General features: G+C 38.2%; 1 protein-coding gene across 1 annotated transcript in view; it reads right to left on the bottom strand.

Moving 5' to 3' along the window:
• The window catches only part of LOC128497178 (F-box/LRR-repeat protein 7-like), a 28,791-nt gene extending 10,123 nt beyond the window's left edge, over nucleotides 1-18,668 (bottom strand). Inside the window, exons 1-6 of the mRNA XM_053467114.1 lie at nucleotides 18,581-18,668; nucleotides 17,211-17,272; nucleotides 14,511-14,658; nucleotides 9,254-9,423; nucleotides 2,064-2,218; nucleotides 722-799 (exon numbers count right to left, since the gene is read on the bottom strand). Of these exons, the coding sequence (XP_053323089.1) occupies nucleotides 722-799; nucleotides 2,064-2,218; nucleotides 9,254-9,423; nucleotides 14,511-14,658; nucleotides 17,211-17,272; nucleotides 18,581-18,599 (632 nt within the window). The 5' untranslated portion in view covers nucleotides 18,600-18,668. The remainder of the gene's footprint in view (nucleotides 1-721; nucleotides 800-2,063; nucleotides 2,219-9,253; nucleotides 9,424-14,510; nucleotides 14,659-17,210; nucleotides 17,273-18,580) is intronic.
• Nucleotides 18,669-26,318: the final 7,650 nt, after the last annotated feature.

Here is a 26,318-nt window from a genome sequence, read left to right on the forward strand (position 1 = left end):
AAATGGTTTTTTTTTGTATTGTTTGAAGAAAATATCAAAAGGTTAAATAATAAAGAAAAATTTTCACCGCCTTCTTTGCTCATAATTACCAGTGGTGTCGGTATTTGTGGAGGGCGCTGTATGTGTCATAGTGTAGTACATAAGCACAGAGAAAACAAGCACTGTTTAATGGAGTAAGCGCAGTTTTAATAACTTCAGTACTGGCCAGTAGTACTTTTATTGTTCATCTATAACTGCCAATGTTTGTAGGCCTAAAGAGGGGGTATGGGAGGAATTGCAAAAAGTGAAGTGATGTTATTTATGTGAATTCATGTTATGTGAATGAATACATTTTCAGTCAAATGATTTTATATATACTGTACAAACTAATCCACAAATATTTACTACAGTATACTCACATATCACTATTCATCTTATTGGTGTGTTACACTATGACACACTCATTCAGCTATTAGTAGGATTGAGCAGGACTGGACTGGCGATGACAGGGCGGTACTTTAAGGCCAGCGGCCACCAGAAAACATTAATACGGCTACCGGCTGGGTATCTATTGTGTTGTTATGCACGCGTAGCATGTGTCCAGGCATATCCAGCAAGTAGCCTCACAGTACAGCACCCGATCTGCCAATCTGCATTGCCGGTTTGTTCTTGTGTTTGTTTTGTTAAAAAGTAAAACGCAAAGAGCATAAAGGATAATGTTATCCTTTTAGATAATACCTACCTTTTTGCATGTTTTTTCACTAATGAAGTAATTGCACAGTCAGTGATTTTACAGCCATTCACAGACAGAGATTTTAAGCTGCAACAAAGAAAAAAAAAAGACCATTTACTAAAGCTGGATGTGCCATGGAGTTTAAAATGACAAAATTGCGTTAAAGCTAAGTAGAATACTACTTATTAATTATATGTAATTTGGCAAGAAATATTACGATCAGATAAAGATTATTCTAGCTGGTGGTATCTTCACTTTTTCAAAGAAAAGCAAGACATTTGCCTCAGTGGTTTGCTAAGGGTTGCCTTTAGTGGAATATGGATAGAGATCCCTTTAAGATCTTATGTATATATGTACCCCCCTGCCCCTTCAAACTACACACCCCCCCTCTGCCCCTTCAAACTACACCCCCCCTTCTGCCCCTTCAAACTACACACACCCCCTCTGCCCCTTCAAACTACACACCCCCTCAATTACCTTGTTGCCGGAGTCCTGCGGTGAGAGCGGGAGGCATCCGTCTTCTCGCTCTGCCGCGGTGCCGGCATTTCATGTTGAGCGCCGGAATAGTCCGGCGCTCAACATGAGATGCCGGCATCGCGACGGAGTCACGGAGAGTAAGGGGCGCCGAGCGGTTGTTGAGAACCTGCCCGGGATTTAGATTAAAGCATCGGTTTTTTTTTGGTTTTTTTTTAAACTTTATTTAACATGAATAATGTTAAATAAAGTTTTAAAAAAAACCCGATGTTTTAAGTTAAGTCCCGGGCAGGCGCCCCTGCTACCATGGCGCCCTGCCAGTGACATCATTGTGCTCAAGACATTATTTATTTTTTGTTCTTTATTTATACTTTATTAAAAAATAACACTTTTTTCCATTCATGGGAAGAGGGAGAAACAATGTTTTTCACTCTCTTGCCTCTGAACTCCCCTGCACTGATCACACTGTGATCCAGACCTCTGGCTATCATATAGACTTTGCCTTCAGACTCGATAACCGTACTTACCTGTCCATACCTGATGCTCCTGGTTCCCTTTCTAGAGTTCTGGGCGGAATAACTTCTACAGTGAGTGCTAATTTAAATTTAAAGATGGTCTTAAGTTTGCTGTTTTGTTCAGAGGGGAATTTTGATTGGAGTCAGTATCCTTTCTTTATGGATCAGGGTAGCTAAAAAGTACTGTAGCTCTTCTGTTGTTGAATACAGCAAGAGCTATTTTTTAGGCTGTGTTGGCTGGCATTGATTCACAGGGAATCCGGTTTTCAAAAACCATTTGGGACTTATACTGGGATCATTTCCCATAAAACACGTTGCAGTATGTAGCAGTTTAGTTATATGGATCTTCCAAAAGTACTTACTTAGCAGATGAGTCAACTAGAGCAATCACACCTTTGTCACTGGCTGAAGTCCAGCTAATGTCCACTGCAGTCAGCTTGTTGCAGTATTTACTAGAATTAAACAATATTGTATCACCTTCAAAGCTTGGGCCACTGCAGTTTGTTATCTTTAACTCCTGGGAAAATAAAACACATATGTAAACACATGAACCATCAGTTTGGTTGAAGGACCCGTCCGAAAACAAGACGTTTAAAAAAATGCAGCTGCACACTAAACTCATACAAACTAGTAAAATATTCAACGTAATCACAGCCCAACATCCATTGAGTATACATCAAAACCAACATGTGTCTGGTTAGATTAAAGCACCCTCAATAAGATTAAATAAAAAATCTCAGTCACTTCAATAATGTAGCCATAAATGTGTACATAATGTTGTTATTATTATTCTTAGTCTTATATCATTATTATATTATTAGTCTAATAATGATTAAGAATTGAGGTAGTTTAATGTGTAGTTGTAGGTGCAGCAGTACCTGCAGTAGATGCTGTGTGCGAGCAACGTAAAGGCAGCCTTGCGGGAGTGCACGGGAAATCTGCAGTTCAGGTAAGGGGGTGAGGGAGTTTGTATGAACGAGTATGCGTGATTGAGGGAATGAATGAGTATCTGTGAATGAGGGAATGAATGATTATATCAATAAATTAATGAATGTTTGTGAATGATGTTTGTGGGAGCGGGCAGGATTGGACACATATGTTGTGGGAGCGGGCAGGATTGGACACATAGTGGGGGAGCGGGCGGGAATAGAACACACACGTTGCGGGAGCAGGTGGTAATGGTCAGAAATTCAGCGGGAGCGAGCAGGAGCGGGATTAAGAAAACAGTCCCGTGTAGGGCTCTACTTAAAACCTTCCGCTTGATAATGCCCTGTCTGCTATGAGTATTATTTACATACCGTATTTTCCGGCGTATATGACGACTGGGCGTATAAGACGACCCCCAACTTTTCCAGTTAAAATATAGAGTTTGGGCTATACTCGCCGTATAAGACTACCCCTCTACCAAGTATACAACAACCAGCCAATCACGGCAAGCGATGTACCTTACCAGTGATTGGCTGGTTGTTGTATACAAAGCCTACTTGGATTGGGTGGGTCAGCTCTCCCTAACATATGCCTGTCCACACACACACACACGTATAGACATACACTGCCCTCACACACCCCTTCCTTTACATACATATACACGTACACACCAGCTTACACACACACATATACACATACACTGCCCTTACACACACCTGTCCATACACATACACAGCCCACACACACACACATATATATATATATATATATATATCTACACATACTAACATACGCCTGTCCATACATACACATTTATACACTGCCCTCACCACACACCCCTGCATTTACACACACACACACACACATATATATATATATATATATATTACACAGTATATACACACACACACCAGCTTACAAACACACAAATACCTACACTGCTCTTACACACACCTGACCATACACATACACTGACCATCTCACACCGACATATAGAGACATACACTGCCCCTTTCTCCCCATCTCTTACCTTTCTCATCTTCTGTCTTCCATCCAGTTGTGGGAGCGCAAGGTCTGTCATTTCAGACCTCTGCTCTACTGCTCCCTCATCATTACGCTCCGGCAATTGATGCCGAGCGCAGGGACATGATGTCATCCCCGCACTCTGCATCAATAGCCAGCGCCTACTGATTAGGGAGCACGGAAGCCAAGGTCTGAAGTGCCAGACCTCGAGCTCCCTAATGCTGGGCTAGTTAGAGGGAGGTCGTGATCTCCCCAACCAGCCCTGCTCATCGGGCGCCCGCTGATCAGGGCTAGTTGGGGAGATCACGATCTTGCAGCTACCTCGGCGCGGCCCTGAAGACCAGCCCAGGGGAGGCGGCTTCTCCGCTCGTCCCTCCCCTAGAGATTCCGGTCCGGCTCGGTAAGTAAGTATACCCGGCGTATAAGACGACCCCCGACTTTTGATTAGATTTTCACGGGTTAAAAAGTCGTCTTATACGCCGGAAAATACGGTATATTATTTTTTCTACTTTTCTATTTTTCTACATTTTGATATTCTTCTACTATTTTGAGATGATTTTATGGGATTATGGATCAGACAATATATATAAATATATATATATATGAAGCCTGGTTCCTGAGTGCCGACAATCTATCTCTTGTTTCTGTGCACTGCTGATTGTGATTCGGAGTAACCCATTATATGTTGAGCACCACTTGAACCTTATTTATATTTCCTAAGAACTGAGCTCGCCCATTTCCAGACTAGTATTTGCTATTGTTGTAACACAGTAATTTAGGTTGAAAAAGACACAAGTCAATCATGTTCAATCTTGCTGGTGATCCAGAACTATGCATAAAAATCCACATTGAAGCAATTTCCAATTGTGCCTGAAAAAGGAAAAACATCCCTTCTCGACTCCAAATTGGCAATCATGTTCTCGCTGGATAAATAAGCTTAAACTAATAGCCAATTATAATATAGCCAATTATATCCCTCTATATACTTGATTTAAAGAAATCACATAGCCAAGCAGTGAGTTCTACATCTTACTCTAATGAACCAATTTTGCTGCTTTATTCAAGTCCAAATGGATGACCTCTTGTTGTTTCCACATTCCTATTAATGAAAAGGGTCATCAGAAAGTCATATGATGTTTTGAATGACTTCCTTGCTTCTCCTTGATTACTCATGTAAATGCTTATAAAGTCCTGCGCATGCAATGAAATATTTTCCTCCATAGACTTTCATCAGTGAGAGCGTCCAACTGAATGAGTAAGACCGGGCCATTCTATTGTTTACCGCAGGCAATATAATAATAAGAAGTCATGGCATTTGTCTAGTAGATTAGGCCAAGAACCACAGCTAGAAATGACTAATATGCAGCTGTCTGAAGATATATTTTATATAAAGAAAGAAAATAGAACAATACTTTTGAAAATTCATTTTTATTCCAATTCTAGTCATAAATGATAGGCCTATTAACCAAATAATGGGAAGTAAATAAGAAGGGGTGCTCTGGCATTTAGAATGTAATTAAACTCAAGTAATTCTTTAGTAGTTCAATTATTTCTTATCATTATGATATGAATAGCCATATTCATTAGATAGTATAAGGTAATCATATTTAAATCAAAAGATCAGTAGCAGACAAAGAGCGTACACAATAAACTCACTGGCTTGATGAACAGTTCTATAAAGTTTAGGTCTACTTTCAAACTAACTGCATTGTGACATCTTTTGCTTCTCAGTAATAACCTGCATAATCTCACACGCTGCCAGGTATGGTTCCAGGATGTGGTTTTCTTTTGTAAACAAACACGTGAAAGCTCTTCAAACTTCAGTGGATATGTCATGGGCGAGGCTGTAATTACTGTGCTTAGCCTAAGACATGCTCTTATAGTCTAGTTTTACACAGTGATGACGTCTGTTCTGTGCTTAGCCAAATAAACGTATGTACGACAAGGAGTAATGCTCCATATAGAGTTTGCAAAATTTCAGTCTGATTCATTATGAAATATTTCAAAGCTGTATTCAGTACTGCTCTTACTTTAAGGTACTTTGAGAACTTGAGTATTCTGTTGAAGGTTAATGTAACTGACCAAACTCAGTTGAGGTGACATGCTAACGCTTGAAAAAAGTTGTTTGCAAGTGCCTGTGAGTGCTTGTGGCTTTCAGTTTTGGGCAAGGACATATTAACTGGATCAAAACTCTTTTGCCCTCACCTTAAACTCACAAAATATTAGCTATTAGGTTAAAAAAAAATATATATGAGTTTTTTTCTTTAATTAATAATTGCATTAAAATCTTTTGATCCCCAGCACATATATTAACCATCCTAATCAGGGTAAATATATATATATATATATATATATATATATATATATATATATATATATATATATATATTTTTTTTATTTTTTTTTTAAAACAATTAATAATTGCATTAAAATCTTTTGATCCCCCAGCACATATATTAACCACCCTTATTAGGTTAAAAAAAATATATATATATATATATATATATATATATATATATATGATTTTTTTAAATTAATAATTGCATTAAAATCTTTTGATCCCCAGCACATATATTAACCATCCTGTGCAGGCTGGGAGACGGGTGAGCACTTGAATGGGGCCCATTGACTTGAATGCATTTTAACACTTTATAATCAGTTTACCATTTTTTAAAAAACACATTTGCGGCAGCCAGCTTTTTATCATTTTTAATTTATGGGTGTTCCTTTTCCATGGGCCAAAGATGAGAATTCATGGGGGGTGCGGATCATCAAAGAATGGGCCCTAAATGGTAGGGTGTCTTTTTCTCCCAAACAAGTTTTACACTATGAGGTTAGACAGCGAGTTTCAATTTAACCAACTTACCTGCACTTGCAGCTTAACAAATACCTCAAATAGGTCTGACTATGAGACGACTAAGATCCAGATCCCCCGCAGCTGCAGGGGACCTGGATCCTCCTGTGTGTTCCCCGCCCCACTTACCGGTACTTTTCAGTCCCCGGTGTGTAGCCGGGGCAGTGTGTAGATACAGCCTTACACTGCAGCCGGAAGGAGGTGTGGCTAGCAGCGGGGGTTGTCTGCGTCCATCGCGCAGACCTTCCACGGCTGTCAGAGATCAGAGTTCCCCGCACCGGTGCCCCGGCTGCATGACAGGGGAGTCAGAAGCACCAGTAAGTTTGGGGGTGGGGGGTGGGGGATGTGTTAAATGGGGGGCATAAGGCATTTCTGGAGGCAGAGCGTTCTATGAAATGCCTTTTAACCCCCTTAATGCCACTCTGCCTCCAGAAATGCCTTTTTAACTCTCTATACGCCACTCTGCCTCTTGAAATGCCTTAAACCTCCCTATATGCCACTCTGCCCCATAATATGCCTTTTAACCCCCTTAATGCCAGAGTGACATATAGGGGTATTAGGCATTTCTGGAGGCAGAGTGGCACATAGGGGGTCAAAAGGCATAACATGGGGCACAGTGGCATATAGGGTTAAAAGGCATATCATGGGGCACAGTGGCATATAGGGGGTATAAGGCATTTCTGGGGCAGATGTGCATAACTTTGGGGGCAGGTTGGAAAATAGAAGGAAATAAAACCAAAATATTTTTCTCAATCATAGCTTTATAAAAAAAAAATAGTTTACATGAATTAACATTTACTGGTAAAACTTTTTTCCTATAGGGTCGTCTTATATTCAGGCTTTTTCTTTTTTTCCTAAATTAATATTCAGATTTGGGGGGTCGTCTTATAATCAGGGTCGTCTTATAATCGAGCAAATATGGTAATTCCCATTAACATTAACATTCAGAGGAGTTGCTACACCCCTTCCATTTCCATGATCCAGCACACTAACGTGTTAGCTTTCATTCAGTGACCTGAGGCTGACAATCGTCAAGAAACCAATCAAGATACAATCCTGAACCGGACTAGGCAGCTACTTGCGTCACCCTTAATTTTATGTTTTTCTGATGGAGAATTTACGATCCTCTTAGAATTTAAATATCCTGCAAAAGGATAGATAATATTCCCTTTATGCAAATTGATTTTATGTTAACTACTCTGAAAAAAAGTTTAAGTACATGAGCAGTAGAACTTAGCTTGGATTTTTTATTTCTTCAAGAAACCTTATGGGTAATCAGATCAGCAGAGAAACCCAGGGAAACAATGGTAGGTTTGAGATCAAAGCTGTATTTTTTTTCAGGCACGGCTGTATTTCACTGACCAGAAAATTCATAGACCGGGAGAAACTAATGGCAGCCACCTGTCGGCTATAAAAGGCAACCAATGATAATATTTACATGCCTTCATGTCAACTTCTCTACAGGTATGCACGGGCAGCAGTGTCCGTTACAAGGCTTGTAGAAGTCATTGCTGCTTATGGGGCATTACATACATGCATAACTTAATCATCACTTGCCTCTTACATACACAAAAGCTAAAGAAAGCGGTTAATGTAGAGTCCTATGCAACTGATTACATGGTAGTAACACCTTTATGCATCTAATATCCAACTAAAGGCAGTGCCCACCACTGGCATGAAACAATTCAACAACATGTTCGATCAGCACCTATAGATTATACCTAAAGAGGAGTATTCAATCCCTGGCACTAATAAGCTGATGCTCCAGTTTTATAACATAAATGGCAACTAAAGGTAACTTGTTTGGTGGTACACTTCAGGAGTTTCATGCGACGACTTTAGAATTGGCCTGTAACAAATGCATTTTATAAACTAGGGAAGAGAGAGTCATGAGTAGCAGAAGCCCATCGTACAGTCAGACCTAGGAGCAATGAGCAGGACATGAAGATAAAATTTATTTTGTCCCCCAAGAACTGCATGTAGTGCTCACTGTTGCAGTGTCTGACTCAGCAACAGTCTTAACATAATTACTGTATAACAGCTTACTGTATACATAGCTTTTCATATTACCCCTTTTACCCCTTTTACATAGAAGCTTTGCTTATTGATGGTTGCAAGTATGTCACTACTCTTAATACACTTTTTCCATAACAGGATTCCTATATATTGAAAGTTCTATAACTAGATCAAGGGGTTAGTGATACTTGTTTATTTTCTTCTCAGGGGTCAGTAAAGTTAACAGTGTTAGCTTTCTTTGTCTTTCAATGTGACATCTGCTACTTGCCTCCTGACAGGTAGAACTGCTAGGTTTGTGCGCTGAACGCTGTTTGCAACTGTCTGGGTCAGGGGCATGCTAACAAGTGAACTTGCCATCAGCCTGAAAATATTTGTACTAAGAGGTCAATTATAAAAAAAAAATCACATGGTTGTTCTTTAAACAAGAACAAGTGTAAAACTATATTTAGTCTTTAGTCAAAGATGATAAATTTTATTGGGCCAATACAGAAAAAGTAGAGTTCTCTACTTCAGAATCCCCTGAATATATTTTTTCTATTTTTGTCCCAATAAAATATATTACCGTTGACTAACAATTCCATCTTCTCTTGGACGAATTTACTCATTTTACTTATTAATTGTATATTTAAAAAATATATATTTTTTCTAACTATTGCATATACTAAATATCTTTGTGGCTAGAAACATGTTTTACATACACAAAATAGTAAAAGCAATGTGTAATGACTTTACCGTGAGAGAGTCCTTGCAGTTCTGAAACAGCTTTTCAAAACCACCTTCCGTAATCTTTTGGGCATCATCATGGCAGCGGTACAGTGTCAAGGACTCTGGTTGATGGAGGCCTATATTCGCCAAGCAGTCATTATTCAAAGAATGGCAATTTGTAATGTTGATAAGCTTCCCTAAAATAAAAAGATTTCAAATAAAACTTAATTCTTTTTACAACCAAGCCTAGCTTATGTACTCAATTGGCCATATCTATTAATGGCAGCTGCAACAATTAATCAAAGCCACAATGCTGAGTTATATAGAGAGCTCTTTATTTAGGTGTTTTCTATACAATGTCTCTCTTCCTCTAGTTTTACTGTTATAATCACGTTCTGCATATTTGTACTAGGTCAATTTTTTTTTCTGTTCTGATGTACATGTATTCCTGTATACTGTATAAAATACATTTTGCACTGTAGGGGACGCATTATTTAAGAAATGAATCAGTATTCTGGACAGGAGATTTAACCTTCATAAAAATGGTCCACTGCTAAAAATGTCTATGAGTCAGGGGAGAGGTGGTAACAGTAAGCCAAAAAGGGCAGGTTCAGCTAGGTGGCCCAGTAAAAAAATACCCACAGTGAGTAAAAGAAATCTATGTTTTCTTTGTTCAATATACATGTCCTCATTAGGCATACATGAACCATTACTGCAAAGAACATGTGTTTAATCATACATACATCTATCAGTGTAGAGATTGCCATATAAGGTTATAAATTCACCCTAAATGATATTGTTGGTAAGTCACCTCTATGCTCTGCCCTACCTATCCTGTTTAAGCTTTTTCCTCCAATCAAGAGCCTATAACATCCAAGTTCCATCATCCAGTTGCTATGATCTGTCATTGATTGGTACCGCATATATGCATGTTTTGTATTAGAAATAAATCCATCTGAACATAGAACCTGTGATTTTGTCTCATCCTTGGTCACTGAGCAATTTAGATATTCTGACAAAACAAACATCTACACAGGTTTACTTGATGTTGGGAATCTTGCCAGACACGTCAACGAGTTAATGAGTTAACAAACAACAATACTATACATACTCTTCGTGAAAGCTCTTGATTAACAGGATGTAATGTACCTTTCACTGCCAAAATGTTCCTTAATATGCATGATGATATACTTTAAGCAGACAATGGTTTTAACAGAGACTACGCATTCCTACTAAGGGAATGTTAACATGTGTCATGAAACACATCGGGGAACTTCCAGTACAGGCTCATTGAGTTTAGAACGTAATATGTTAGACTTCTTTTTCATTGTTTGCCTTTCAATCCACCCAAAGGACATTATTGTTTGCTGCTGACAGGCTGCTCGGTCACCATGCAACCCTTATAAACATTATGAATTTATCAAGCCTGACCTAGACGCGCGATTCGCCATAGAATACCAGTATTACTTTTACAAGAGACAAACACTTTGTGCAAAGAACAGCCAATCTGCAATACTGACGCAGGCCTTTGATTCTTCTGATTACCTGACTTGTTTGTTCAAGGTGTTAATGTTTGTTCTGGAATTTGCCATTCGAGGAACACCATGCTAACAGAACTAACTTGAGCCCATGCCAGCTTCCCAGAGGCCCGGTCACACACGACTTTGTGAGCTATTTTACTATAAAACAAGGAAGAATTCCTGCTTCTAACATTTGAATATAGGTCATATTAAAATTACTTGAGTCTGATGATTTGAATACTTTGAGTAAGTACATTTTATAATTATCCTATCAGGGTATTACTATTAAATGTTCCAGTAAAATAAATATATTGTGGAAATACAAAAATGTAAAGTTGGAATTTTAAATCCGGATTTGTGAACTCTTTTTTCAGGTAGCAATACACTACAGACACATTTGAACTGGTACAATGGCTTCATTCTCCTATGTGAAATATGTTAGCAACATTTTTTTTGTTATGGTCTGCTCAGTAATTGTCTGATTTCAACAGTCTGATTTTGCAGTGACGTGATACAATCAACCATTCTTCTAAGAGTTATTCAAATACCTTGTGATCAACTCCATTAACTTGAAAAGTGTCATACATCATGGCATACATATCATATCAAGTGACATATAAGCGCAGTGTCACATATGACATAACTGGCCTTTGGACGCTCTGGGCAGAAACACCCAGAGCATCTTTAATAGTTTCATTGAGGTAGAAGAAGGCATTTTCCATCATGTTTAGGATGACTGTGTTTTAATAGACCATGTTATGCTTATGCATTTATTATTTCATTTCATGCCAGCTACTTTTTCAAAAACCCCTTCGAGTCTTCAAGTTGCTCTGAAGGTTTATTAGACAATATGCTTGGGATGTCCAAGCGTCTCCATCTAATCCAGTATTCATATATAGCTATTTCATACCTGAAAATTATGAATATTATAATTATGTTTTATGTATATATTGACGTTGTATTGTGCCACTATAAGAAGCAATCTACAGTTATTGCTGTGCTGTACTCACAGATGTCAGTGTTTATCCGTTTTCCTCATTTGTTTTAATGATGGAATCTCCAACTTCATTAAAACTATTTAGTCATAAAAATAATTTCAATTAGTTGCCATAGTGTATTTTTATTTATTCATACACTGGTATTTGTAAAAGTTGAACCAGACCTACTACAGCTTTTTCCCCAAATGACAATTTTTGAACATTTGCCTCAAACTGGCAGTAAAGAAAAAAATAACCGTTCCAACTGAATTCCCAATGCAATAAAGATGGATAAAGATATAGAGTGGGGTATCTGCCTGTACCACTGCACTGATACTACCAGACACTACCCAAGTTGGTTGGAATTAAAAACAATTTCAGTTTTCCGACCATCATCCTGCTCCAATCAAGCTGACTGTAGTATGACTACCACCCGCAGAAGATTATAGGTGTAGACGGGCAAAAATGATGGCTGCTGACATTTCTGGAGACTATACCAACTCTGGTAAAAGTTCCATATGGTAAGTATTGGCCCTATATTATTACTGGCCCGCTGTTAAAATACTGGCTCAGTGGTAGCCATAAATAAAAATCATGTTTTTTTTTTAAATCTGACAAGCCAACCAATATTTAAGGAATAAACATTCAATCAAAATGACTGCTTCCATTGTAATTTGGGGATCTGGTGTGAGATGCTGCACCGGTGAGTCTTAGTTATGATCTTTTGTCATTTTAAAGACAACTTCTAAAGAAGTGCAGATATATGGTAGTTTGAAAAAGGTATACTGGTTGGAGTTGCAGTTTCAATTACAGTGGAAATAAAAAGTCTACACACCCTCTGTTAAAATGCCAGGTTCTTGTGATGTTAAAGTATGAGACAAAGGTAAATAATGTCAGAACTTTTTCCACTATAACGTGAATAATTCAATTGCAAAACAAGCTGAAATCTTTGAGTTGAAAATAAATCAATACATAAACTCACAATAACCTGGTTGCATAAGTGTGCACACCCTTAAACTAATACTTTGCTGAAGCCCCTTTTGATTTTATTACAGCAAGCAGTCGTTTTGGGTAGGAGTCTATTAGCATGACACATCTTGACGTGGCAATATATGCCCACTCTTCTTTGTCTTTGGCAATGTACGCTCACTCTTCTTTGCAAGGACATATCTTGTGCACAGATCACCCACACATGTTCAATAGGATTCCGGTCTGGGCTCTGGCTGAGCCATTCCAAAACGTTAATAGAACAGCTGAACTTAATAGTGATTAATCAGAGTCACTTTAAATTATGGCATGTGTGTAATGACTTCTATTTAACATGAGTTTGAACACAGCCACAGCCCCAGTTATAAGATGGTTATAAGACCAGGTTATTGTGAGACCCCCCCCCCTCAAAGATTCTGACATGATTTATCTATCATTCTTTAAAATCACAAGAACCTGGCATTTTAACAGGGGTGTGTAGACTTTTTATATCCACTGTAGCTGACTTCTTTATGCATGAAATACAGTAGGACCAACCCAAGTGAGTTCTTCCTAGCTGAGCTGAACCTTCATAATGTATAGTTAAATTGGTAAGATTTTTTGCACTGTCCTGTTTTTGCAGGAGAGACTAACAAGAGTGAATTCTTCAAAATGCATAGCAATGTCTATGAGTTGAAACCACAACTCCTGAAGATTCCCACATTAGTCCCTTATTATTTACAAAATGTCTACAGAACACATGCTAGAATTCAAAAACATTGCATATAAATATCTCTATGTGTCATTTGTGATGTTTAACATCTGAGCTAAGTAAATACAGTTATAAAAATAGCTTTATTTGTGGGAAACAACCAGGTGCATATGGCAGTGCATTTTTTACTGTATATTTTACACTTAAAAAACATATTGTTTGTTTCACTTTTAAATGTTAGTCTGTACAAATTTCTGCAACAAACAGTTCCGCAAACATGTTTATACAGTAGAAGTATATATCATTCCAAGACTGTTTACACACAATAAATATGTACCCTATTTTAAACATTATATCATCTAAAATGTCAATGTATTTTGCTTAAATATTATATTTTTCATTATTTTATTTACTACTTTAATATATGCATAATACTGTTTTGGTATTTTAAAAACACTTACAAAAAGGGGTGTGCTAACACATACTATATGGTGTTAGAGTGCGTGTTAGTGTAATAGATGCATGCACACATATGCTGACAAGCACTCAAGCTAACACCAATCAGTAACACATACATTCTGAAGCCATACAGTAACACACACATACTACACTAAACATTTACACACAGTTTGACACCATACACTAACACACACTAACCCTCTCATTGTCAGTACAGCTCACATAGATTTAATAATTGTATATGTTGTTAGAACTGCATGGTCACCTTGAGGTCATACCTCAGAGAATAAGCCAGCATATAGCTCTCATTACATGTGCATGTGCATCTTACATCCATTCATGGGTATTCCAAATTACTTTACATGAGCTCATACATTATTTTACAATGTCTCACAGACACACATGAAATCATCAGCAGGAATTGTACATTGCTTTTTTGGCAGGGGCACGTCCTGGATGAGCATAGTCACAGCTTTGCCTGTAGTAAGCAGAACATTACACTGTGCTCCTGCCTGCAATGCTCCTGAGAGAATGGATGCATATTAGGTCCACACTGGCAGGCAAATTGCCAGATTGTATGGGTAAATAAAACACTCCTTAGCTACCCTAGCCATTATAGCTAGAGGGGTTTCCTTTTAAAGGATACTCACATAAGCTGTTGTCGTTTGCGATATATCGAAATCTCTGACATACTTGAGCAGCATTTGAGAGGTCTTTGTGAGACAGGTTGGAAAGTATGGAGATCCATATCTCATCAGGGAGTAGTAGCCACACAGAGCCATTGGTACTTTCAGAGTTCTGCATTGCACATAAGAATAGATGTTTAGTTTACATTACTACACGTGTGGCTCGTATCAGTGGCACAATTTAAATAGGAAACATACATAATAAATGTTGCATTTAGCATGTATGAGACAGCTTCGTATCCCATTTTAATTAACACTAACTATTATTTAATAGGAATAAAAGGTAGGCAGACAATGCAATAGAGCAGCAGGAATGGCTAGCACAATGCTTGGTTGTATAGCGAGAGGTATTAGCAGTAGAAAGAGGGAAGTGCTCATGCCGCTGTACAGAGCACTGGTGAGACCTCACTTGGAGTATTATGCGCAGTACTGGAGACTACTAAAATGGTTCATGGATTACAGGATGAAACGTACCAGGACAGGTTAAAGGATTTTAACCCCTTAAGGACAATAGGGGTTATTACTCGTAGTATATTGTGGGACAATGGCTATTTTAACATTTTTCGGTGTTCCTGTTTAGCTGTGATTTTCTTCTTTCTCATTTCGTGCTCCCACACATATTATATATTGTTTTTTTCAGGACAAACAGGGCTTTCTTTAGATACCATTAATTTTATCATATCATCTAATTTACTATAAAAAAAATGATAAAATATGGGGATTTTTTGTTAAAAAATTACTTTTTCTCACTTTTTAAACAAAAAACTTTTACTCATCTGCAAAAACGAATGAAAAAACCTGCTAAATAGATTCTACTATTTGTCCTGAGTTTAGAAATACCCAATGTTTTTATGTTTTTTTGCTTTTTTCTGCACGTTATGGGGCAATAAGTACAGGTAGCGTTTTGCTATTTCAAAACCTTTTTTTCCAAATCTGGTAATTCTTCCCCCCATGTGCCATTTCGGGTATCTTTGAAGCCGGCCAATGCAATTTACCCCATCAAGTCATATATTTTTAAAAACTAGACACCCCAAGGTATTTCACATGCTGGTAATTTAACCCTTTCCATGCACTAATTTTACCACCAGCCTTTGTGAAACTTTATGGTAGTAAATTTTTTTTGTATTTTTTTCACACACGTTGTACTTCAGGTATAAATTTATCGCTCCTGGTATATGTCCCTGTCAAACAACACCCCAATATGTGTTCAGTAACATCTCCTGAGCGCAGTGATACCCCACATGCATGGGTTTGTTGGGTTATTTGGGAGGTAAAAGGCCGCCTTTGTGAGGTGTGTATTTTTTGGCCATTCAGACATCTGATCCTACTGCCCCCATGTCCCATATTTGGGACACCTTTGAACCCGGCCAATTCAATTTATCCCATCCACTCATGCATTTTTTAATACGAGACACCCTATGGGCATTTGTAATGCCAATATTTTAACTCTTTCCATGCTGGAATTTTTGTAAAGATAAAGAATTTTAGGACTTGCTTATTAATTTTTTTTTTTTTTTTTTTTTGGTGACAGTGGGGATTTTTATATGTTACCATATTATTTTTATTTTTTTTAATTTTTTTTTTTAATTTTTTTTTAATTTTTTTTTTTTTTTTTTTTTTTTACTAATCACTCATTAGTGAGCTGGGCTCCATTGACCTTGCATGGTTGGATGCAGTACCTGCATTCAACCTGCAGGAGGAGCTCGAGAGTTCACAAGAGGGTCTGGATAGACCCTCTATGAACTCATTTCTATTGTTGATGCCATCCTGTGAATGACGGCAACGTCATTCACAGGATGGCACTTGTGGTTGCTCCTCGGAGCAATCACAAGGCGATCGGGGTAGGGGGGTAGTGTTGCTGATATGCCTCGATATCGAGGCATGTCAGTAACACCATTTATGCTTAGGAAGCGATTCAGATCGCTTCCTAAGCTGTTTTAGCCGGGCGCCGCCGCGATCTTTCATGATCGGTGCGGCGGCGGCCATTTTTCTTCCGGGGAGGGCTGCCAAGGGCTGCCCTCCCCGGATCCACGGTCAGCCTCACTTGGGAGGCTTCCGTGGATGCTGCAAAGCCGCCGATCGCGGCGAAAACGCCGCGATCGTGGCGATGCAGCTATTTAACGGCAGCCCGTACATGTACGGGCATTGTCGTTAACCCGTTGCACGGCAACCCCGTACATGTACGTGGATTGTCGTTAAGGGGTTAACATATATATAGCCTGGAAGAAAGACATGACAGGAGGTTTTTGATAGAAACATTTAAATACTTAAGGGAATCAACATGATAAAGGAGGAGAGTTGATTTAAAAGAAGAAATACTACCACAACAAGAGGACATAAATTAGAAGGGCAAATGTTTAAAAGTAATATCAGGAAATATTAATTTAATGAGAATGTAGTGGATACATGGAATAGTCTTTCAGCCAAAATGATAGATGTTAATAGAGTGAAGTAGTTTATGCATGCATGGAATAGGCATAAGGGTATCCTAAATATAAGATAAGGCTAGAGACTAAGGAAAGTTTTAATAAATTGAGCGAACTGACACATTCTATGCTATCTATGTTAACTTAACTTGAAAAAATGTGTATGCATTATTCTGCTATCTGGATCTTCCTATAAAAGCTAGTACTATAACTGTGTATGTTTACCTGTATAACTTACCCACTTTATTGTATTTGAGAATCCATCTGAACTTGTTTTGCAGAGATGTTCAGTAATAGTCCCTAAATAAAAACATATGAAAAGGAAAATAATCAACCATCCAGGCTGTGAACCCATGTTTTTAGTGGTTAGAATTTTAAAGAATAGACTTCCACAAAAAGGTGTGCAGCACGTTCTAATAGAGCTGAGAGTTGGAGGAGCTCCGGCACTGCGTGTCTTACTCAATCGCCATCCAAACCACGCCCCCCCCACTATAAGTCATTAAAGTGGGGGTGCTGCCTATATTCGGGGTCTAGCGCAGGATTGCGCAATTCGTATCGCCGACACCCGGGACATGCAGTTCTGGGCGCCGGGCAGGCAGCAGGGTTAGGATACAGATCCCCTGCAGCGCTGCAGGGGACTTGCATCCTACTCTCTGATATGCTCAGACAGCCTCCCCTGTCCGCACTTCCCACGGGGGGAGTGACGGCACGGGAGATTGTCTAAGCGCATAATGCAGACGTTCACCGGCTGCGGTGATGTGCATAAACAACCTCCGCTGCCAGCACGTCTGCTCGATGTGCTTTAACAATATCCTTTGCCGGGCCTTCCCACGGGGGTGGTGCCGGCAAGGGAGATTGTGCAGACGTGCCGGCAGCGGAGGTTGTTTATGCTTGCATCGCAGCAGCCAGTGAACGTCTGCGCGACGTGCTTTAACAACCTCCCTTGCCGCCACTTCCCACGGCAGAAGTGTCGGGACTGGAAGTTGTCTACGCGTATTGCGTAGATGTCCCCCTGCCTGCCCCTGTCTCGGGAGGGACAGAGTGGCAGCATATCTCGTGGGGGACAGAGTGGCAGCATATCTCGTGGGGGACAGAGTGGCAGCATATCTCGGGGGGGACAGAGTGGCAGCATACCTTGGGGGGGGACTGAGTGGCAGCATATCTGGGGTGGGCAGAGTGGCAGCACTAAGTGGGTTTTTTTAATAAGAAAAATGTTTCTTTACAAAAGCACCAAACGTTTAGGGTGCGGCCTATAATCGAGCCAATACGGTATGTAGGTGGGTGTCAATGTATCAATGTGTCAATGTATGTTGTGAGCCTGGGGTTAGTGGTGTGAGGCAGAGGAAGGCGATAGTGTGTGTAGGTATATGGTGTTTGAGTGTGTTTGCATGTTAGCATATGCATGTGTTTAGTTACAGAACAAATCTGCAATACTTATTACCTTCAGTGTCCCTGGAATGGAGCTGAAGGTTTCTGTGAACGCAGGGTGTATGTATTAGTTTCCTAGTGATATCTACACCTATGGATCTTTGAGCTTAATGTTAAATCTCTAATCTTTAACCAATCTCATTAAAACGTGTACAAAAGGTTCATACTGGCAATACTCACATGCATTTGTTGTCTTCATGTAAGCATCAACATGACTTTTGTATCTTTCAATATCAGAAGCAGAAAGGCTACACAGTCGCTGACTGTCGTTTAACTTGTTGTTTAAATCCATAAGAACTACATGACAGAAGATGCATTGTATTTATTATAGTTATGGTTATATGCATAAAAGGTTGCTTAATGAAGAGTAAGATTAGACATAGCACACACTGAAATCCCTGTTCTTACATGAGGTCTATTCATTGGCCAAACTATAAGAAAGCTTGGACTGGCCATTGGCTAAACCAGGTAAATGCCTCATGGACCAGTGCTCGATGCTGTCTGCTACGTACCTTTATTCCTACTTGTGCAGAAGATTCTGTATGGTATTGTGAGGCTGTCAGCTGGACACATGTTGCAAAAGTGTGAGCGCCTATGGTACAGCCACTTACATAATTTAATTGGCTTTTAGCCAGGGCCAGGGCCAATTTGAATTCCCAGTCTCACCCTGACCATAAGGATATATTGAGTAATATAACAAGTCAAAAAATAGTTGACGTTACAGAAGCAGTGAATAAGTATGATGATACCGTGGGAAAATAAATACTTATTCTGCTATTTATTTATTATTTTGCTGAAAAAACTGTGAATGCCCATCTTTTTTAGCTAAATATTCTGCCTATGGTTAAGCTGGATGATAATGACAGAGCAACCAGTTTTGGTCCACCTTTTAATGCATGAAACTTCTACAACAGTTACACAATCAAATAAATATGTACTGCATTTTCTGTGCATGCATAATTCCCAAAATTGGTAATACTTTAACAACAACAAACTCACAAAATGATATACAATTTAGATGTATAGAAAAAAATATAACATGTTACACAAAGCACAAAAGTAGTTTTCATGTTTGACTGCAAATCTTTTATAAAAAATATAATAACCTAGAACTATTTTGAAAGTAATTTTTGCTACAGTTGACTACTATTTATGCTAACACTTTGCCATTTTGTTTTTACATTTGCACATTTTGCCAAAATATGCATTATTTGTTTGCTTACCTGAACTATTGGGTCTGTGGCCTTGACTGTGGGTGTCTTTCTTTCTCACTTCAGCAGAATCTGGTCTTTGAAACCTTTCTGATCTACAAAAACCAAATGCAAATACATCAAATGAATGATAGTGTGCAGATATCAGCACCTCAATTAAGAAAAAAGTATGTTATATTAAATCACGCGAAAGCATGTGAAGGTGTAGTAGAACTGATGCTACTATTTCCTACAGTACACAACTGCAACTTTTGCAAATTGCAAACAAAAGTAGTTGCCACATAGGTATCAGAGTATATTATGATGTAAGCCACCAGTCTTTTTGATACAATGCAGTTACTTTGCCCTGATTTGGCTAGACACTATTTTATAAAAAAATTTTTGCAGTCATCTGATATAATTGGTTCATATTTATTTCTAATCGGAAAATGTGATAAAAATGATTAAATATTATATATAGATAAAATATTATATATAGATAATATATATTATATAATATTATTATTATTACTATCATGGCCTTAAATGAATTGATACTACAGTTTGGCAACAACACCCAATCAACCTTTATAAGCTAGTTTGTCTTAAACAAAAGCATGTCTGACACTTCTCAAAAAAAGTGTGATCCTCAAAGGGGCTATACACTAAAGAAAGAGTTGGCATGAGAGTTTGCATGAGTGCTGTGTTTCAGTTCCTTGACTTTACAATACATCGTGAATGGCCAACACCAGTGAGCTTCAACTGCAGCGAGAGCTTGGCAGGCCCTCTATAATGCATAATTAATTTTTTTCAAAGTCTCATTTAGGTATGAATTATACAGGACAAGCTCAGTCACTGACTTTGGAGAAAATTACCAGTCTTGGCCCTTCATAATGAAGTGAGAGAGTTAAAACCAGAACTCCCTGGAAGCTAACTCTCCTTTTAGTGATTAAATCTTGAAGTTTATGGACCTGTATGAAAAGGTCCTGCTACATAGAAGTCTAGTCACTAAAAGTAGAGTTGTCAGGATAGTTTGTGTTTCAGCTCCTTGACTTCACTATTCATGATGATGGTAAAAACCCAGTGAGCTTCTGCTGCAGAAGAAGCTTCTCCAGACCTCCATAGCTCCATTAACCTGCATAGTATAGTTTTACCTATATGGTATGATAGAGGCTTTAATACTAAGTTGCACTTCACAGCTTATAACGTATGTGAATTATGATTGGGTAGTGAAGTTTAAATTCCTTCTTTGAATGACCTACAATGGTTTCCCATTAAAACAACAATCATAAAGTTATTTATCTCGCCGTATTACCACCCATATTAATTGTTGCTACAAAAATAAAATCAGTGGAATACTATGATCACTGCATACTTAAGAGATTTCACTACACAGTACATATTACCAGCCAACCTCAAAATAAGCATTTCACCTACATCTTTCTAATCTACACCTCTGTAATATATGCAATCTTAAAACTTCCCCAAGTCTGTTGCTATGATTAATTCTGATCTTTGTCCAAGTTGTTGGCAGCATCCTTTATCTTTCCCATGCAGGCACGCAATAGCTTTATTCCTCCCTGACAAGCGTTTAGTTAAATAATATATGCAGGTCTTTGACAAAAATACACAATGGACACTGCATTTTGTAGCTGTCAAATATAAAATATATATGGGTCAAAACAACATTATCTCCCTAAGCACCACTGATTTGTTTTTTCATTAAAATACTGCCAAGGGATGTCCACAGTAATAACTTTGGTTTGCCTTGGCCTGGAAATGTATGGATTTGACTTGTATTACAATTATATAATAGGTAAAAATGAGATCATGATAACGGTAGAACCTCCACAGAGGAGAAGGCCTATTCTGTTTCCCATATGTTTTGATAAGACATTATATTACAATAAATAAAATAATATTTTATAAGAAAACACGAAATATACTGGATAGACCTCCACCTCAGTCCCCCATTAATGTCAGTGTGACATGTGTTCCATCATATATATTTGATCTATCCCCTCTATCACTTCAATTAATGTTGGGGGATTATGCCAAGCAATGTCTACATTCAGTAGGGAAATTGGGCAGAAGTTAGGGCACTTTGTTCTCGGTTTGATTGGTTTGGGCTCCAACGTCTCCTGTGGAAAAGCTTGTTGAGTCATAGTAACAACAAATAGTTTAACTCAATATAGAAGAAGTATGTTTTGAAAGGTCTTGTAATACATGTTGGTAAAGTCATCCAAGCATAGTGCTTTATGCAACTTTAACTTCTTTTATGAGCAGCTTAACTTCATCTATTGAAGTGGGTTGAAAGATAATGTGGGGAGATTGTCCTTTCCTTAAAAAATCTTTGTAATGGGTTGCTTAGTTAGGGTTATAGATACCCTATGAATCCTTCGTCTGTCCCTCCAGGATAGTCTCCAGCCTCAAAAGGCTAATAGATGTATCTTTGTCTTAGATCACAAAAGTAGTCACAACCACCATGATTGCGAAGAACAAATGGAACATTTTATTGTTGTAAAACATAGCCTTATATATCCACATAATTGAATTAACATTAATAAACAGGTACATGTAGACGACCCAACCTTTAATCCCCTTTGGCTACTGAATATCCTCCTGGCAGTAATCCTGTTAATGGGATTTGTTAACACAATGGAGTTCCTGCTTGAGTCATGTTTGTTATGCAGCCAGGCCGGAGCCATCTCTGTCTACCTTGGGGCCCTGTATGACAGGTCATTCTGTCACAATCTTCATCTCCGTTAGTGGTGGTTAGTGAAACGTTTCTGCACATTACATTCTCCGCAAATCCGTCTGCATTATTCCGGTCCCTTGGAGTGCTTCCCCAACAAGGAGGAGCCACAGCGTGCGCCACTAGGACAGCCATTCCCCCATTCCTCCAATTGGACAAGAGGGTATGCACGTAGCCTCTCCATGAGTCCAGGATAATGGAGTGGATAGTGGGGAGAAGCGGACCAAGAAAGAAGAAACAATACATAAGAAAAATAACAGGCAAGACTAGCTGGGGACACAGGGTTGGCAGAGAAGGTAGTAAGAAATTGAGAGAGTGTGAGAGATTGTAAGAGAGAGTGTGAGAGAAAGTGAATGAAGGTGAGTGACAATTTTGTTTCCGAATTGAAAAAACCCTTCAAATTTCCTCAGAACCAAAAGGGCAGGAAATGAAATTTGTCCAAAAATGAATGGATGAAAAATGAAACAAAATCATTTTTGGTCTATGTGTACAAGTCTATTAGTATAGACTAATCCCTGAATGTCTTTCACTTTCATCATTCATCATCATGTTAAAGGACACAATTGTAAACACTTTGTGTATCATAGTCATTACCCCTCTTTTCTTAGAGCAACATGATAAATGTTATAAACTTTTTTTTTACTAGACAAATGGGTTTCTTGGAAGCAAGCAACATGATAATTATTGGAGACAATAAATAGCAAAGAAGCGTATGGCTAATGATTTGTCTCAGCCGCAGTGAGCAACAATAGTTGTAACAGAGGTTCTGTCCTGGGCTAATATGATGTGTCCTGTTGAGGACTAGAAGATGATTCTGCTGGACACATGCCCCAGGACTTAAGTAATGTGAGACCTTCTTCTAAGAAACCACATGTTAAATGCCATTCTTGGTTATTATCATTTTGGTGGGGAATCCCCATCTGTATGGGAGATCACTGTCCCTAAGAAGTTTGGTGAGTGGCTCAAGGGATCTTCTGCTTTAAAGAGTATGCACTGATTATGTGATTTTTTGAATGTACTGAGGATCAGTTCTTTAATGCGAAAGTCATAGGAGTCTTAGGAGACTAAGTATTACATTAGGTGCTACTCGTGGCTTAAGAATCCTTGTGAGTGTGGGTCTTATGGTATATCCAAGTGTGTTGCAGTAGGTAACACAATAGGCATTCGAGATACAGCTCTCTCCTGGAACCCCTAATATCTGTCTTACTGTTCCTTCTCTGTCAACTTCTCTGGCAAGACATCATCACCCCTTCCACTTTCGGTTGGTGTCCCCCAAGGTTCAGTCCTTGGCCCTCTGCTGTTCTCTCTTTATACTTCCTCTCTTGGCAAACTAATCAACTCATTTGGCCTCCAGTATCACCTATATGCAGATGATACCCAAATCTTCTCCTGATCTCTCTCCATCTCTCATGTCCCGTATTACCAATTGCTTGTCTGCTATTTCCTCATGGATGTCACAACACTACCTGAAACTGAACTCATTATCTTACCTCCCTCCATCTCCACTCCACTACCTGAATTCTCTATCATCATTAACAACACGACTATCTCTCCTACTAACCAGGCCCGATGCCTTGGGCTCATCCTTGACTCAAACCTCTCCTTCATCCCTCACATTCAGTCCCTCGCCAGAACCTGCCGCTTGCACCTAAAAAACATCTCTCGTATCCGCCCATTCCTCACCCAAGAATCCACAAAAACTCTGGTTCATTCACTTATCATTTGCCGTCTTGACTTTTGCAACACTCTTCTGGTTGGCACTCCACTGTCTCGACTCTCTCCTCTACAGTCTATCCTAAATGCCGCTGCTAGGCTCATCTTCCTTGCACGTCGCTCCTCTTCTGCTTCGCCATCATAACCCAGCAAGTGTAGTGTTGAGCAAGTTTGCTACGAAGGCTGTGCTGGTCTTCAGAGAAAACTACTCCTCTGTAGTGTATTGGAGCACATTGTAAGGGAGATCTCTGGTCTCCCAACTGGCCCATGAAGCAGGTCTAGTTGGCCAAGAATATACCATTGGTGCATGAATTCTAAAGTGAACCTACATTTATATTGGAGTAATGTACTCATGGCATTGAGGGATGGCTTATTTTGGGACCATGTTCGTTGCAGTTAGATCTTTTTTATATGAATGGCATGGAAATGGCATGCTGCTACCCTATTTATCAGATCAGTACATTCTGGAACGTTTGGATAAACTAGTTTATCTTCTTTAAAGGTATATTTTTTCATGTCATGGTGGGCTAGCAATGGTAGGTACCTGTCCCTTGGGCAACTCTGACTTGAAGATGTCAGGAAACTACCAGTCTTTTTGTGTGCATTACCTCCATGTGCACATTTAACCATCTAAGAGACAATATGTGAGTAATAGTGGTCTCCTTTCCAAAAAAAAATTCAACTTTCTATCTTAAACCAAAATAGCCGTAGGGGATTCTAGCTTCTAGTATATTGTAAAAAAGGGTACATGAAATCAAGCTCAAACAACTAATAAGTAATTAATTGGGGACAGGAAAGTATTCGCTCAACTGAAAAGGATTAACTTTTACACATGCATTACATACCATAATTGTCTATGATCCACAAGACATGTATATGGGCTTTTATTAAAAAATCCTTTATTTGTTGTGAAGCAATGGGCCATGAAAGTACTATTTTAAATCACATAATATAGACTGAAGGACAATAACAGAAAAGCAAAACAAATTGGATTTTAAGGTAGTCAACTTAGTTTTGTTATTCAAAATTGTGTGCTTGCTATATAGTGCAATGTATTGTATTCTAATTGTATTAATACTGATCAAGTAGATTTCAATTCTGCCTTTGAGTTCAAAGAGTAAACATCACAGCCACAATGTTCTATTAAATTAGTTATAATTGCAAAGTAGGTGTCTATTTCAAAAAATCAATTTGAGCACCATGAAGCAACGTATTTAATCAAGCATTGTTCTGTGCTGAAATGTCAGTGGGTCAGTAAAATACATGTTTCAAAGTGTAAAGTAACATATACCACACATAATACGATAATTATTCTTTACAAATATACACAGATGTTAATTATTTATATATATATATATCTATAAACACCCATGTAATTTAAACAGTATACAAACGAATTATGCTTAAACTTATATATGGCTAGTCACCAGATGTTTCTACTAAATACCAAAAGAATATAGTCTACAACAATTTCAAAAAAATGTTAGTAAAAGTAAAGTAAATATGTACAACATCATTAATATTATTTACTAAAAAAATAGATTGTATCAAATTTAATTGATTTCATATTCATATTTAAAAATAAATATTTATATTTTAGATTTAGAACTACTCTATATTACCACCCTCTAACAACTATTGGCCATTTTCCAAATTTTCTAGCAAGTATAAGTAATCTAACCTTGGTTTCAGCTCTCCATGTGTATATGAAGACCATGCAATGCTGGACTTCTCCCAGCACCTCTTAGGACCAGTGACATTGGATGACATATAACTGGACTTTTGCAGCTTTCTGTCTAAAATATTAGTTATAAAAAAAGTTTTACTTCATAATATTCTAGTAAAAAATGTAAGGTAATAATACTCATCGAGTCATTGGAAAAAAAAAATAAAACACTTGACAAGGTAAATAATAAAGGCAACTGAACAATTATTCAACAAACTGATTGCTCCAGTTTATTTAATACAAAATGTACTATACAATTTCAATGAGTAATTTCTGGGAAAAACAAAAGTGATTTCAAGTGCACACACAAATCTGATTTGTGCAATTTACACAAAGTGCTTTCCAGTGTAATTAATTATGTTGATTATTAAAATATAATATAATATTTGTTTCTTATTTACCATGGTAAGGGGGATTAATATGTAATCAAGTAAGCAAAATATAAGTTGAGAAAGATCAATCATTTTTACTTTTACAGGAGTAAATCAATAAATTGATCATATATCTTTACCTAGTGAACCTTTAACAAATTGA

The sequence above is a fragment of the Spea bombifrons genome, chromosome 1 (genome assembly GCF_027358695.1).
Source record: "Spea bombifrons isolate aSpeBom1 chromosome 1, aSpeBom1.2.pri, whole genome shotgun sequence".
NCBI classification, from domain to species: Eukaryota; Metazoa; Chordata; class Amphibia; order Anura; family Pelobatidae; genus Spea; species Spea bombifrons.